The 17,115-nt window shown below is 48.3% G+C and overlaps 1 protein-coding gene across 1 annotated transcript; it reads left to right on the forward strand.

Moving 5' to 3' along the window:
* The first annotated feature begins 2,866 nt into the window (after positions 1 to 2,866).
* On the forward strand, positions 2,867 to 4,911 carry LOC144169472 (uncharacterized). The gene is made up of 5 exons (XM_077698656.1): positions 2,867 to 2,978; positions 3,572 to 3,636; positions 4,177 to 4,189; positions 4,291 to 4,331; positions 4,519 to 4,911. Exons 2-5 carry the CDS (start codon positions 3,588 to 3,590, stop codon positions 4,764 to 4,766), a joined length of 351 nt encoding a protein of 116 aa, XP_077554782.1. The 5' UTR covers positions 2,867 to 2,978; positions 3,572 to 3,587; the 3' UTR covers positions 4,767 to 4,911.
* Positions 4,912 to 17,115: the final 12,204 nt, after the last annotated feature.

Here is a 17,115-nt window from a genome sequence, read left to right on the forward strand (position 1 = left end):
GTCAATTAAACATATTGATATGTCACGCTCCACCTCTAGGCCGACCTCAAGGATACCAGACCGCTTTTATTAACTAAAAGATTGCAAATAATCGAGTTAAGAGAACACTTTAAAAAGAACACCGGTTTTAAAAAAAAATCATCGGCATCGCTGGGGCTCAAAGCCGGGGCGATTCTTGTAAGATCCATGGTCCTGCGAAACGTGGGAGAACTTTAGGGCAGTACATCTGAGCGTTTTTAATGGTTGCATAAAAGAATATGAGTGTCCCAAGCGAAGCGTATGGCGTTATATGCGAAGTATATGACACTGGATGCGCACGGGAAAGGCAGGACTTGGTCCCCGAGGGAAAGGAATCTCCCTCCTTTTCTCCAATCCTTCCTACCAATTCTTTAGGGATATGGGAGGTTACATTACTGCTCTAACCCATACACTCAAATCCAGGTCATTCAGTTGGCAAGGACGGCGCTGTTGCCCATGGACTAGAGTCACTAAATACAGTGGATCTACCACGGACTATAAGGGCATCGTTTGAAGAGGTAGAGGGGTACGGCCCTCCTCCTCCTTCTCCATAACCAAAGCTGGGCATAAATGAAGTGTTTACTACTGTTGTTGAGTTAACTACGCAGTATTTTTCATTCAGGGTGGGCTTTCGACAGGGCTCAAGGAATTTCGGACATGTGAAGACGAACGTAGGTAAATAGTTGTGAAGTTCAGGTCTACGGACCAGTAAATAGGTTCCGTGGTTTTACCGGCTTATTTTTGTTATATATCGTGCATGGGAAGAAGCTTTGCCTTAGAGTGCATGCGGCACTGCTACTCTAACCACGAGAATAAAACACGGACGTACATTCATTTAATCCAAAATTTTCGAAGATACAGCATTTTGTCAGTTCACGTTTTCAACGTGCGTAGGTCGATCAAGGGCGGTTATATAAATATACTTCCCAGTTTCTGTTGACTTAAAAAAGCTGACACAGGCGTACAGAGACGTGGAATGTACGCGCGGCTTCAACAGATGGCGTAAAGTCGTATCAGGATGCTAAACTTTGTGATGACGCAGCTACCGCTTCTGCAATGGCCCGAGCCCCTGAAAATGAAGAGCGGATCGTTCCGACCACGGTTTCTCCAGTGGCATTTCCAGCCAAAATTTGAAACTAGCTACTGCCAAGATATCTTAGAATCCTTCAATAGATTTTTTTTACTGTGGGAACAAAAGAAGCCAACAGCTTGTTAATCCACAACTGCCCCTTCGGGATACACGGACTCCAAAAACAAGCGAAGTTTAAGCCTAAACGGCGTTAAGACCGTCTGGTACCATATGGCATATGCCTTTCAAATGCAGTGTGGGAAATCAAAGAAAATTTTTAGCCGAATCCTAATACACGGCTATATGAATCACAACCATTTTTGCACGATAAATTTAGACAAAATAATGTAATACCTATAATCCTGAGGGAACGCAAATGTTACATAAAGCAAGGCCGTTTTTGATGGCTAATTATACCTCCGTGGCAGTGTAGAACAACTTGTTAAGTAAGCTATACCTATTGAAACTATCGCAACTGTGCAGGAACTGATTTTTAATTGTTTCAACTGAAGAAAAACAACAGAAGATGCCAACCACTCGGGGCACTGCGCCTGAGCTGTCGACCATTTCAAATTTTATGCAATGTTATCTAGCTCTGACGACAAGATTTCAAGGCAGTCTTTAATTATCTCATCCAGATTTTATGTATTTCACAGCCCTCCTCTGAAGAGTCATACGCATTTATTTAAACCGCGGGAGTAATACTCGCTGTGGCTTACACCTGCCTCTTCCGTCCGTATCCGCTTATTGTTGGTGGAGGTTCTGCATCCGATTTTGTTACACTGTACTGCACTCGTGTAGTGGGGATGATCTTGCGTTATTTTCTCTTGTTTCAGCATGCAAAAACCCACGAGTCTAATAACACAACTGGCGTCCAATGGTGTCACCACAAGTGGCACCCCTGGAACCATAGCGGAAAAGTTATTAAGTAGTCAGTTTCTGCTTCCTTGCGATGACCTTGATAGGATGCATAGGTATATGCCAATTCCCGACCCGCAGATGTCTGTGGGAAACATGTATCAAAACTATAGGTTGCTTTCTCCTTCCCTTCGGCGAGTATTACTTTCAAATAAGCTTATTCAGTTAACTCCATTTTTCTCTGATGACTTTCCGGCACGTTCTTTAATCGTAGCGTAATCAATCAACGCTTACATACGTTGATTTTGGTGTGAACTTACTGGTTGGTAGTGTGCAGTTAAAACTAATTTGTCCTTCAAAACATATAAATACTTCTGAAAGCATCTTGCACCAGTAAGCGAAAAAATTATCCCGCCACTTTCAGTTCCAACATAGCTACTAACACTTGCTATATTTCTGTCCGTTTAATTGACAAACATTTAAAAATGCGTAAGTAGGAATGGTTGCGCATTACAACGTCTCTCACACAAGATTCCCTGGGTATTTCTCTGTGTCTATATTTTTTTTGTCAGTTTCTTTTGCAGCCGCTTTAACAATGAACAGTTCAGGTACTTCTTACTGTTGTACTGAAGTGAAAAAAATTACTGGATGTCAGTGATCTTCGTGCATAAAATGAATGACGTGCCTTCGGAAAATACTGATATAAGAAACTGACCGCGGTGAGGTATTTCCCCGGTTCACGTGCGATCATGCATTGTCAAAATCTGCAGTGGGGGACGTTGTTACTGAGAGCGATAGCGCGCTCTGAAATTGCTTATTCCGGCAAAACATTCAACACCGAGACAATAACACCGGCACTGAAGAGGACTGATAAATCAGCGTATCCTGCTTTCCAGGAATGCAGATAGGAAAAGCCTGGACTGATCCTATTGGATTGTATCGAGCTACGATGCTGCGGCTGTCAAGTATAAAACGATTCACGATCAGACGCAGGATAGTTCTGTTCGATTTGAGCCTAACAGACCAAAGAACGGTATGTATTTTGAGTTGTCTTGTAGGAGATTCCAACAAAGCTTCTAGTGAGTGTGCATGCATCCGATAAAGTTTTGTGTTATTTTATTTGTCGACATGCAAAGTTTCGAACGCACTTTTAAGCAAGTAATTGATCAGTGGACGTATGATTTAATTCGTTTCAATTTCAAGTTGTCAAGAGAGGTTTTTTTTGTCAATATTTGTATTCCTGCCGTAATTTTGAGCGAGACTGCTACCCTACCTCTCATTTCACGTATGAAAATGCCCTTTGCCCGAATGCAAAATGTTCGTGATTACATGAGGTGCGATCAAAAACAATAAGGTGTTATACAGACGTTATATCAGATGCCAGACGTTTGACATTTTTCCTAATACGTTGTTTGCAACTCGCAACATTGAGTGCAGCTTTGATTTTCTAATTAAGAACAAACAGGGTGTCACAATGGTATATGTTCGGTTAGGCGTAAGATGTGATTTGAATCTTTATACCATTGTAATATTTATACCCCATATATCATTGCTTTAACAACTAAATGCCGCCGAAATTATCCATTGTTTCCCTTACGGCGTGCAATCTTTCTCCATCCTGTTTAGCACATCTCAAAGCACAATGAAGGCCTTCCTGTGGATGACACTTCTCTCTCTCGCCGCCGTGGCATGTAAGTCAGAAAAAATATACTTACTCGAATTATCGAGCAAACCGTGCCCGCAGGTTTCCTAAATACTTTGTAGTAAACAAGATAATGTTGAACCAACAGGTGCACACAAATCAAAGCAGCCGCGATGCAAATATTTTTACTTTTTTTGAGTGCATACAAAAAAGCAATTGAATGTTACCACCAAAATAAGTAGCGGCATCCTGTATAGGTTGTTATAGAAATTTTCGAAAAGTATATACATTGAGCACCATTGTTGCGTAACGGCGAGATCAACAGTTTTCATGAACCGTTCAAAAGTGTATTTTTTGCAGATTGTAATATAGGAAAGGTGTTGAATTATACAAAAAAGAAATAAGTGAAAATATCATTTTGACTAGAATAAAGGTAAACTCAATACCACATGGAAATACAGCATTCGTATTTTGCTTCAGGAATGAACGGGGTCTACAAATTCTTTCTGCCCTTTTGAAATTGATTGCCGTCATGCCTACGGTTGCTAACAAGTCATTCTTCTCTTTTCTTCTCGCATGAAAAATGAAGACGGAGCCACTGTGTAAGTAAACAAACTTATGTCCTCTAGTGTTCCACGTTTGTATGTAGCATATAGCGTTACTAACACTGAACTTGCCGTTATGCGCAATGTTTCCTTCACAGAGCACCCCAAGTGGCTGCACAAAAGCCTGTTCTTTCGAAGGGTACGTAACAACTTTAGGTTAACTACAATTTTATACATTGTTTTTCAACGGGAGACCTAACAGCAATAAAGAACAAAGTCGTTGCACAGTATTGTTAGCAGCCAATGAACATCTGGCTTTGCATGCAAACTTCGTGCTGTGTTTTCACACTTGGAAAACTGACCTCTAAGCACAACTCTCTCCACAGAGGTTGAAGCCGAGGTTCTGGCCAAGACGGGAAAAAGTCTGGAGACCCTCGGCCGCCTTCTGCAAGGCAACGATGTTGCGACCAAGGAGAACCAGGAGGAGATTCTTGAGATCGTTGAGGCACTAAGCAAGGGAGAAATCGCTCTCAGCGACGAGGCCTCGGAGTACATCTGGCCGATCATTATTCGCGGGGTGGCACAGGGTGTCATCGCCCACGTTGTACACAAGAAGCTGAACAACAGGGGATAAGAGCACACTTGTCAAGTCGTCAGATCGGTGTGTGTGCTTGTCAGCGAAGACACCGACTTAAGTATTATTTCTACTCGCTGGTGAATATCACAGCAAAGCAACGGGACGCACTAAAAGAGTAAAATAAACTACGTGTTCGAAGTTACGCAGTCGTTTTTTGTTGGTTTAAGCAGTACCGACACAAGCAGGCAGCATCTCATGATCAAGAAGGTTAAAGTCGCAAGTGTTAATTTTCCGGGGCAATAAAAATGCTTCTCTTCCAGGAGTATTTCCTCTTATGGATTTATGGGTTACTACAATGATACTATGTTAATGTATACTGCTGATGTTTATACAAGACGCAGGAACAAAGAGCGAAGAATGTACACCACAATAGGAGTGTCATGCAATTAGCTCATGTATTACCTTCAGCTTGAATATATTCGATGCGACGACAACTTTTACAGAGTAACATCGAAATATTCTGGCATGTCAGTGTGGTTTCACACCGAATGAATAAGACAGACAGTGTTTGAGGATCTGCCCTGTTACTTTTCCAGAGGATTTAACGAAGTTATGTTGTCTGTTCCCTGCAACCCTTAGGCGCGTATAGCCCACGAAAGAAGGTGTGTATTTCAATACACATGCGCCATCTTGAACCGACACCAAATATATCTCACCAACGCAATTGAATGTGTTGCAAAACCGTGCCATCATATGCCTTCATTGTGCAAAATAAACTGCGGATGCCCCTCAATAAAGGTTTTATTTATTCATTCCTTCACTCCATTTCGCACCTTACACCACCCCACCGACGTACATATCATAGCACCGGTCATGAACTTCAAGTCCCGGGTCACCGCACCCGGGCCACCACCTTCTCAGCTTCCTCCTTTCCCGCTCTGTTAAAGACTTCCAAGGCCTTCATACCATATCGTCACCATCTTAGTCCCTCTTCATTCACTGCAGAAGCAACGACTCATCTGTCCTGCTAATTTTTTGTGACTTCAGAACCTCCACGAGTATCTCTAAGAAAACCAGCCGACCCTCACCCACGCATGATTAATGTATCACACCCGCTCAGGGCTTCTGACTTTGCAAGGTAACCACATTAATTCTTTGTAATGTTGGGAAGCGTCCTCCTCCGTTGCCGACTGTTTCGCCGATCTGTGCAAGATTGCGCGTGTGTTGTGAACGTGGCCATCGTAAGGACGTGTGTCTCCAACCTGAGAATTCCAAGTGTCGGGACTGTGGGCGACCTTCTCCATCTACGGACCATGCGGGGCTCCCAAGTGCAAACTGCGCTCACAATCGGCCATGACAGCGGGTAAGGACTTCCCGCGACGCTTCCTGCCCCCCGTGCTGACAAACAAGAAACCTTTCGCGGATAACCAGGGCAGCTGGGCAACTGTAGGTGCTCACTCTCCTACTGCTCATTACGCCCCCAAACACACGACACACACAAGTTTCCCCACTCCCTACCTTTTCTCCCGTCTTACAAGCTCTCCGAAACTTCATCAAACAACTCTATGACGAAAACGCTCAACTGCTCAGCCGAGTGAAAGCACTGGAAACCGAACTTGCTGCCCCACTCCATCCTCCCCCTGAGGCTACTGCGAATCCCCCCCCTGTCCCTCAAGCCCAAGTAGAAGTCAACGTCAATACCCAATTCACACCATGCATCATCACCTATGCCGAGAAATACATCTACCATACGCCATTCTCAGCCCTTGAGCGCACTTTCCTCCTCTAATACCCACCCCAAGCCCAAGAAACAGAATGGACAGAATGACCCATAGACACCCATGTCAGCCCCCTATAAGTATACGCCATTGGCATTCCCGATCTTTTAAAATGAGGAAAGCCGCTCTTGAACTGTATAGGCCACCAACCCCCTTGACGTATTGGCCCTACAAGGAACGGGCACTCCATCACCCACGCTGCGTGACTACAACACTTACACCAACCCACCACACCAACGCACAGCAATATTTGCCAAGCGTACTTTTCCAGGCCAAGTGATACGGCGTCCCCTATCTACCAGGTTTTGCTAGGGCTCATCCGTCACGACTAGCGGGAACAAAGCCTCCTTTCCTGCCCCTCTACAGCCCGTCCACCCAGGCTCTAACATCCGTAGAACAAGTGCCCCGTCTCACTGAAAACAATTTGGGCACACTAATTAGAGATTTTAACGCACCGCATGTTACCTGGGATATTCTCACGCATCTAAGAAAGGAACGGTCCTCCTCTACGCAAGGCAACATTACCATTTGATTCTGCAAAATGACCTCATCAGGCTACCTGGCTCGGCAACAGCGTATCGCTGGATTCCTTTTCCGATCTGACGTTCACACGACCGGTCCCGCAGACTGCGAACCAAGGCCCGACCCCTTGGGAAACGCTGATTTCATCAATGCCTTATGTATCTCCAATCACGCCCTCCACCACCACATGGGAGTGGCCCGACTAACCGAGTGGGAGACCCTCCGGAAAATTCTCGTTCCCTCCATACTACCCTTGGAAGCCATTGAATAATGGACACAACAGATTCCCGACCAACACAGGACCTACACAAAGAACCTCACTCTCTCACGAGATCGTCCAGCGACCGATACCCGCCTTGACCACCTGTGAGCTGCCCGCCGAGCTTACTGCATCAATGGCGTCACAACAAGCATAATCGCTCACTCAAACGGCGCATCGCCAAATAAACGCAGGAGGCCCTCAATTACGTCCAACATCTCCAAAACCAAAACTGGCGCGGATGGCGCGACCAACTGAAGGTATTTCTGACAACAATGAAAGCATAAAACGTATTTCGTCACCTGTTGGGCACTACGCCATCCAAAACCACTACAACTCTACACAAATCCCGCCTCATTCACAACCACTGTCAACCCCCGCACCAGCTCCTTCCTTCCTGCAAAAGAAGCTATTTGCCCCACACTAATTATGTCATCTGCGTCCCACCCTAATTTATAAAAAGCTCCAAACACCCCCCCCCCCCCCTGCGAGGAACATTTACAAGCAATCACAAAGTTAACACGCGATTTGGTGCCGGGGCCAGAGCAAATTACATACAAGTCACTTCGAAGCCTGAGCGACGAGCATTTCGATTCCCTCCTTGACTGCTACAACCGGCTGTGTAAACAAGGCACATTACCCTCGCAGTGCTGGCACGCACATGTTCCCCTACTACCAAAACTCAGCAAGCCCTTACCATTCGACAACCTACGATTCATATCCTGCACATCATGCATTGGTCAACTATGCGAACATCTGGTCGGTAGACGCCTTACAGAACTCCTCGGAGATACCGGCCGCTTTCCTCTCACCACGTTCGGCTTCAGGGCAAGTATGTCTGCTCAAGACGTACACCTAATAAACACTCATTGATCGCCTCGGCAGAACTAACTCTAGCTGCATTCTAGCACTCGACATACAAAGGGCTTTCGACAACGTAACCCATACACCCATTTTAAAATAGCTTCAAAGCAAAGGATGTGGCGAGGCAACCTACAACTTTGTCCGCGCCTTCTTCACAAACCGGACGCCTATTATACACGTTGTACTGTACAAGACAGAAATTCCACTGCACCGCACGGGGAACGCCCCAAGGATCAGTAATCTCCTTTCTGCTATTGGACATCTCCCTCTTAGGCCTTCCGGCGCAACTTACATAACTACCTGACATACATCACGCTGTAAATGCTTCTGATCGTACGCTTCGAATTAACACAGGCTCCCTGGTGACTAGCAAGAAAATTTACAGCATGCAGTCGAAGTCATCTCTTATTACCTCTGTAAGTGTGACCTCTCATATGCCCCATTTAAATCTGCACTCCCTGTTTTCCGATGCAGGACCAGAACACGACGATCAAACCCGACTGTCAACCCAATAATATCCATCAGCGGCCAACTGATCCCCACTGTCAAAACTCCGCGCATTCTGAAGGTTCACTGGCACCATGACGGCTTAGAGGCTGCGTATCTCCCGAGGCTACAAACTACTGTGCCGGAACTAATGCGCCTGATCCAAAGAATCTGTTCGCGAAGACACGGTCTGTAAGAAGCCGACACCCGCCGCATTCTCCAAGCAATGGTAACCACCGGGATCACATACGGAGCTCCTTACCTAGCCCTCAAACCGCAAGAGCAGGCCAAATTTGGCATTCAGATTCCCAAATTCTACAAAACAGCACTCGGCTTGCCGGTGCGCATCTCCACTGAACGGCTACTGCACCTCGGCCTCCATAACACTCTTGCCGAATTGATGTAAGACCAAATAAACTCTAAGTTGCAACGACTGCAGCTCACCCCAACGGGCCGACAGCTGCTGCAAAAACAAGGTCGACATGCAGAAGAGACTCCCGATACCTCACAACGAATACCCACTGTTCTACGCACAAACATTTAGGTGCTTCCCATCCCACACCATATGCACCCCACATACAATATCGGACGATTACAGCATCGCACCCGCCTCCTGGTTCGTTATTCAACTACTCTCTACATATCCCCGACAGCAGGCACATGTAGCAGCCGTATTGCACTCCGGCGCCCTCACCCTCGTTGCTTCCATCCGGCAAACCACATCAACCAATACGGCAGAAGAAGCAGCGGTTGCCACCGCCATCGCTCACGCTACGTCTTCAACTATCACGGAGCTCACAGACTCGGAAGCCGCCTTCCGCCGCTATGCTCCAGGCAGAGTTTCCCCTCCGGCACTCCACATCCTATTCCAACGTCCCACCATTCCCTTCACCCGAATCGTGAGGACACCTAGCCGCACCTCCCTCCCTGGGAAGGAAGTGGCTCAAGCCACGGCCCGCGCTCTCCTTACCCGGGAACTCCTGGACGAGGCCGGCGGCCACAACCTCGACCATGGTCCACCTACTGTGAACGCCCCCCCCACAGGGCTACACCGACAACTTGTACCACTATAGGGCCTCCTGATGCACCTATCACGATATGATCCCCACCCTTCGCTCTCTGTTTCCCACGCGCGCATATGGTAAACACTTCAAACTCACTCTATCACAACCACGTCACCTTACACATGTCGCCACCGACTATGCACTCAAGTGCGTTCACTGCGACACTCCCAACACTACCCCTCAATTGGTCTACCATACGGCTCCTGAGAGGGCTGTACAGCTTTCTCAGAAACTTCGCAGTTGACGCTTTTCTTTGTAGCCGTACGGCTGCTTAAAGGTGAATGTCAAACTTTCCTTCGCAGAAACTTACTCCACCTTGGGGATTTCTACTAAATCTGGTCGATTCAATCCATTGATCAACAAATCCATCACTTGGAGCTGTTGATCAATTCTCTCTCGCTCTACAAACGGCTACTGTCCTGGTTAGCTGCGCGAAAAAGGAATGCCGATCTCTTGGTCGGACAAGTGCCGCTTGAGCCATCAACCAAAGACTATTGACAATTGTGTTGTGGTGTGCCGTAACGCGGTGTTTTTCTGGGACGTTTTGCAACGGACACTAAAAAAGCACATTGATATCACCCCGTACACCATTCGCTTCTTGCCATTTGAAAACGTTAATCGGGTGCCATATGACGTTTTTGTTCTATTATTGTTTGGCTTGTGGAAGTGCCGCATGACTGATCGGCATGCGGAACCCCTAGGCCAACCAAGTGCATTTTTCGGGTACAGCCGGCGTTGGTACGGAGGGTTCATGCGGCGCATTATGATCCACTGGAGTGGTTGCCTCTTTTGTATGCGTGCACTTGCTTGCCTGAGATTTGAAACGGTGCCGACCTTTGTTAGATGGACGAGCGTACCCTTTGGTGTCTGCTAGTGTTTATATTGTGTGTTAAGTGTCTTGTCTGCGTTTGTCTTAAATATCTATGCATTACATAAAAAAAAACTCCTGGTTAGCTTAGTTCGTAGAGTGACTGCTCCGGTTAAGCTCTGGTCCTCGGTTCGAGTCCTGGAGCAGGACTAATTTTTATTCATCTGCGAAGTTTCCGAGAAAGCTGCACAGCTTTCCTTCGTAGCCGTACGGCTGCGTTGAGGTGGATGTCAAAGTTTGCTCCGGAGAGTTTTTAAAAACCAAGAAATTTGGCTGTAAAGGATTCCCACTTTAGACAGGCGGCGTAAGCATACTACGCATTAGGAGACAATTCCTTTGAATTTCAGCACATTGTTGTGCCCTTTTTAAATTTTCTTTTTTTTTGCAAATGATATGAACTTGTACTATTCTAGCAGTGAAGTGCTTTAACTTCACTGTTTTTTTGAACTCCAGAACTATTTAGTCTTTTACTTCCGACGTAGAGCGTTACCGGAAAACTGAGCGCTCGGAAGCGTGTGCCTCGAGCGCCCAGCGTCGACCATGCTTGCGCGTGTGCTTGCTCCACGTGAGGAGCTCGAATAAATATGAAGATAAACTATCGAGCTGAGGTGAGCCTGCGCCTCACGAGGAGCAGCCGGAGTTTGCCAGCTCGGCCTTCGAGAACACTCTGCCCAGCGTTCTTGTGGTTATCGCTCGCGTGCTCGCTACTCGCCAGTTCAAGCGTGTTCACACTGAAGTGGCGTGCGCAGACGCCAAGTGCGCGCTACGGACGCCGAGTTCGCCAAGCCGGTTGCTGCCGGTTCTAGCGCGTGGTAACGCGGTTCACTTTGCCAGAACGTGAAAGGCTGCGGACAAAACGCTCCGTGCCTGCCAGACGTGGAGAACTTTCAGCGGCAAATTCGGAAATCTATGTGTGGTGTATCAGCCGGGTCTACGACGTAGTGAGAGGGGCCGCAGCTCGGCTGTTCCTCCAGCCCTACACCACTCGTGCAAGCTGTTTTCTTTTTCCGAAGATGCAAGGCATACTGCAGTGTTGGACCTTTTATGCTATTTTTATTCGTATCTCCTAAGTTATGGTGAAGACTCACCTTGTTTAGTGCTCGGTTTTTTGACGAGATGTATAAGATGATACTTTTTTATTTTTGCCCGGTACTTTCAGGAAAATTTTACTTGTCCTATTATTCTTATTTATTGGTTACTGAAAATTTTGTGACCAATTATCTCCATTTGGATAATCTAACGATTACAGTTACACCCGCGAAATCTGCATTTTTGGGTAAATGTAGGGCGCTACACGGTTCACCATTTTCGCTATTTTTAGTCGTATTTTGAATGCCTCTTCCGTACCTTAGCCGTTTACTCTTTGGTTTCAGGGGATATGTATAAGATGCATATTTTTGATTTTGTGAGATCATTTTTGTGAAACTTTTTATTTTTGCTGTTTTTGTTATTTTTGGGTTCATCAGAAATCTGTCCCACAATTTTCTCAATTTATGATCTTATAGCCGTTTTTTCTTCACAACGGTATCCCAACAACATTGTGATACCGTTGCTGTGGACATATGGCGATGGACTGACTCCCCGGCACTGTGTTATCACCACATACGGAAGCAGAAATGCAGGCTAAAAAATGCCGGGGTACGCTACTGTAAGTGCGAAGTCATAGTTGACCTTTCTGTTGAGCACCTCTCGAGCTTTCTGTTAAACTTTGCGGCCGCGGTTGTCACTACTTAACTAGCCCCTAAGTCAGCACCGTTCTAATCTCGTTCCACTCGCCAGCCGCCTCCAGGCGTATCCTTTTCGCTTCGCCTCTCAAGGTGGCGCTGCTGTTGAAAAATGCATGGGTCATCGAGACAAGGACACAGAAAACAGTAGACACCACGTGGCGCTAACTTATCACTAGTTTTATTTGAAATGCACGAGCATACATGTTCACACGGTTATCGAGCTGTCACCTACAATGCACAAGTATTGCGCATAACATGGGTATTGGGTATATCACGCCCGGGCGAACAAAGCCTGTTAACCAGCGATTTGGCTCACTTTAAGATGATAAAAAGAAGGATTGCTAATGTGGGAATGCCCTTCAGTGTAGAATGGCCTGAAAAATCCTGCCGGCCGCGGCGGCCGCTTTTCTGATGGAGGCGAAAAGCAAAAACGCCTTGTGTACGAGATTTCGGCGCACGTTAAAGATCCCCAGGTGGTCAAAATTAATCCGGAGCCCTCTACTACGGCGCGCCTCATCGCCTGCGTTGCGTCGACGCGTTAAACCCTACAATCAATCAATCTGAAAAATCCTGCCGCCATTCTACCCAAACTAGGTTCAAAGAGCAAGCGGAGCGCTTTGTTGCATCTGGGAATCCTGCGGTGGGTTCTTGTGTCTGTAGCTGAAGATACCCTTAAAGGGGCGCTGAAAGAGGTTTTACCGATACATGGGTGTTCAAATTTTCAGGTAAATCAATGTCTTAGTAGTCACTTCCTTCTAGAATTTTGTTAAAGCAACGAGTATTATGCGCCACGATTCTCCCTCGTCTCGTCCCCCTCATCGCACCGTGCCAGCGTGAAGGCCCATGATGCCTCGCTTCTCGGCGACATCTGCAATAACATCGGGTGGCTCGCGTCGTCTGCTTCGGTATTCTGCGCCGCAGGATCGCTTTGGGACGAAGCCGTTTGAATTTCAAGGTTCCGCTTGGGCTGCATCTTATCATTTTATAAATCCTGCCCTCTGCTCCCGACTGGAAAAGCAGATGGAAGGGAAGGGGCGGGCTTTTTACGCCTCCACACCTTGCAGAAAGATCACGCGAACAGAGAACGACCCTGTCACCACGCGTTCGCGACGACGACACGTATTTGTACATAATACAGTGTACAATATGTGAGCGAATCACCAAAGAATCGCCTCAAAATTTCACTAGAGTGATCACGTACAGCCGGTAAAACGCTTGTCTATAACAGCGATTTCAACTTCAACCAGCTACCTCCGAAAACTGCCGAAACATTCTCGTTCCAAACATGTCGGAGGCAAAAGCAAAGGGCTAAGACTTCAGAATTCCGCAGTAGTTTTATTCAAATCCCGCCCCGGCAGGGCAGGATAGGGCTGAGAGTACGAACGCTGTGTTATAGACAAGCCTTTTACTGGCTGTACATGCGTTATGAACCGACCTGGGTTTATGTATTGCTTATTTGGCCGCTCGTCGAGATTCGTCGTGTTGTGGGGACGCCATGCACGCTCGTACACCGGCAGCTGTGGTATCCTATCTCGTTATTCTATCGGTTACAACTAAAAACATAAAAAAAGAGCAGCCGAAGGTTTGCGCGCTGTACGGCACAGGCAATTTTTTAGAGTGCGTTGGGCATTTAATTTCCCCCTCCCGCCTCCTCCCCCTCTTACATTCCGGGAAAGTAAGAGGGGGAGGAGGCGTCCTGCATCTCGGAACGCTGCGGCGCGGCCGAATCCCGCATCTGAGAGCGACCAAACAAGGGCATGTCGCTACGCCCGGAGGCAAGGTCACGGAGACGGCGGGGGCATCGCCCTCCCTTTCCCCATTGGCGGCGCAGCTAACTCACCGCTTCGCTACCATTCGTCGGAATGCAAACTTCAGGCAGCGAGAGCCCTGATTGGAGCTTTTCGAACTTCTCGGGGCCCCAACGAACTTCCCGGGGTATAAAAGAAGCCCGGAGGCTCTCCTCGTCGGCATTCCTCGGCGGCTTCTCTCCGGCACCAGTCTCTTCGGAAGCACCGAGTGAAAGGGTGCTGTCGCCTTTGTGCGAGTCATGTAACGTTTGCTTACCCTGTACATACTGTATATAAATGTTACTTCAAGTTTTCGTCGGCTCGGGAACTTCTTCGCTCTGCTCTGCGCCGCGTCGATAGCGGACGGAGCAAGGCAACATCGCTACACCGGTGACTGCGCTCGGGTGGCCAGTCGCAACAGCGGAAACAGCGTCGGGATGGCTGATTCCCAACATCGGTGACGAGCTGGAGGCGAGTCACAACCTTGGCGACCGCCCTGGGATGCTCATTCCCAACAGTGGTACCAGCGGTGGGATAGTCATTCCCAACAATGCAGGAAAAAGTGAAAACATGGCAACAAACTTTGTAACAGAAGCGTGATCATTCCGCTGCACGTAAAAATGTTATAATTGGCACAGCTGGTATTCACCATCCATCCTAACAATTGCACTAGTTCAGTTAGTGGGCTAAAAGCGCATTTTTTTGCCCCTTTAAGAAGATAAACACTGAAAATGGCGTCAGGGCAGGCACATAAAGAAAACGTAGCAGTACTCACCTATTTTCCCAACACATGGGACCATTTGAAGAAGGTTGCCAGTCGGATGGGTGTAACGGTTGTTCTTTGTGTGCCTAAAAGTGAACCAATTATCCAAAATGATTTGCGTCTACCGCTAAGCACCAGTCATGTGCGAAAAAAAAAAACACCAGAGGCCCTTTGTAGAATGCGCGGGTTGGGGTGGTGTACGAACTTTAGTTGTCGGGCGGAGCGTTATATACACCGGCCAATATCTTAGCTACTGGTTAAGGTGATACAGACAAAATGTTCGCAGCGACCGGGATGGTCATTTGTCGGCACACAGACATGAATGCGTCTGCGTGCTACTGTTTAAGTCATGCATTGTCCCAGCGAGATAAAGAGCAAAATGTAGGACAGATAATAGAGGCAGCCTTGATTATTAGAGCAAGGCGATCTTAAGGCGCCGGCCGCCTGGATCGCCACGGATCACCGCCCGGATCGCTTTGGCTGCATCTCGAATTCCTGCTGCCTGGAGGACCTGCTATTGTTGCATGGGCTTGCTATGTTGAAGTTCAGTGCCGCCGCATGCCAGCATGGTTGCTTTGAGCTGTTGCTATGCTTTGGTTGGGCCTTCTAAAGTGTCGGGATGCTGCTGCCTGCCTGCATGGCGCTCTCTGGCGCTTCGGCAATGCTCAGAATGTAGTTCCGCACACGTACTGTACTTTGTAGCGTTTGTCGTTTTGTGCCGAATTTCGCACCACTTCTACCCTGGACGCCCGCTGACATCGGCGCTGCTCGGACCAGCTACCTGCCTGCCGCACGGACCCTCTCGGCTGCCGCGCTGGCTTTCGGACGCCTCCTGAATCCTTGCTGCTGCATGAGCCTGCTTCCCTGAAGTATTGTGCCACGGCGTGCTGGCTCCCCTCTTATCTTCTGCTCTGTCGATTCGCACATAATGGTTTGTTTTGCTAACAAAACCGTACAGCTCCTGCTTGGCTAAACTCACCAATAACAATGTAAACAAATCGCCATCTGCTCGGTTCCTCTGCTTTCTACTGCCCATCTCATTTTCTCTCTTTCACCCAGCATTAATAATGCACCAACCGCAATGAGAAGGCCCTGCTCACACGTAGGGTAGTGTTTACAAAACACACCCCTACACGCTTGCTTCCGGCCTCACCTGGCACTGTCTTCCTTGCTTACCTGTTGCTTTTTCGTTTCTCGGGGCAGAATGACCAGTCCCAGTGCAACATGATGCACCGCCACAGTGGTGAACGACAGGGCTCCAGTAGTCAGGCGGCACAACAGCGGAATCCCGGTGCCCAGACCGCAGACGCCTGTGAACCCCCCCCCCCCCCCTTCACTCCACCACGAGACGAGGGGCAGCAACCTCACAGAGATGGAGGCTCACTCTTTGTCTCTTTTCCAGCCCCCATGTTTTCAGGTGCACAGAGACGGGCTGCACGCCAGCCTACACTACTGCTACCTGGACGAACAAGCGCCAGTCGCTGTAGAGGCGTCTCAAAGCAGACAACGGCATGCGAAATCGCCGTACAGTCAACCTCTGCGCACTGTGTGGGGGACACGCTAGGAGCCAGGCCAACAACGCACCCCTGCCTAGCCAATGGGAAGGCCCCTGCACCGCCCACTCAACAACGGTACCAGTGCACTGAATGCACGCTGTCCTTCCCTTCCAGGAGGGCCTGCACAACCACGTACGGTGGCACAGAAAGGAGAAGGCCAACCTATCACGTGCAGCCAGCTCCTAGCCAAGCACCACCCCATGAGTGGAGGAGAGCAAGGATGAGGAGCAGCCGCCAACACAAGCCACCCCGGTGACAGGCGGCCCTGCGAGCCGGGAGAACGCCCAAGCTCAAAGCAGCCCAGAACGTGGCGATGATGAGGAGAGCCAACAGCACATCCCCCGTCTAACACACACACCTCTCCCGCAGGCCAGCGGGCACTCCACTCCCAGCCAGTCGGACCAGTCTGCCGCACCCTCATGCCTTCTGTCGCAGGACGGCCCCAGCAAGGGAGGGAGTCCGCAGGCTGACGACGGTGCAGGAGGAGAGGAGGGTGATGAAATTTTCCCAGAAGCTGCGCTCATTGATGACAGCTTTGTGCTGGCAGAGCACACCAAAAAGCTGCATCGCGCGCTAAAACTGGCACCAAATGCAGAGGCCTGGGACTAGTTACTGGAGATTCTCAATGACGCAATGACCACAGTGGCAAGCATAGTCAAGCTGTCCACTACCACAGGGGAGGGAAGACCCCGGCGCGACGTCAACGCCACCAATGACCAGTAGATCCAGACG

Source organism: Haemaphysalis longicornis, unplaced genomic scaffold (genome assembly GCF_048455015.1).
Source record: "Haemaphysalis longicornis isolate Haplotype H1 unplaced genomic scaffold, Haemaphysalis longicornis Haplotype H1 scaffold_2, whole genome shotgun sequence".
Taxonomy (NCBI): Eukaryota; Metazoa; Arthropoda; class Arachnida; order Ixodida; family Ixodidae; genus Haemaphysalis; species Haemaphysalis longicornis.

Bases quoted from the DNA above. Each gene is read 5' to 3' on its own strand.
- LOC144169472 (XM_077698656.1), top strand. From the start codon at position 3,588: ATGAAGGCCTTCCTGTGGATGACACTTCTCTCTCTCGCCGCCGTGGCA. The intron at 4,332-4,518 runs GTACGTAACAAC...CTCTCTCCACAG, and splicing joins AAAGCCTGTTCTTTCGAAGG to AGGTTGAAGCCGAGGTTCTG.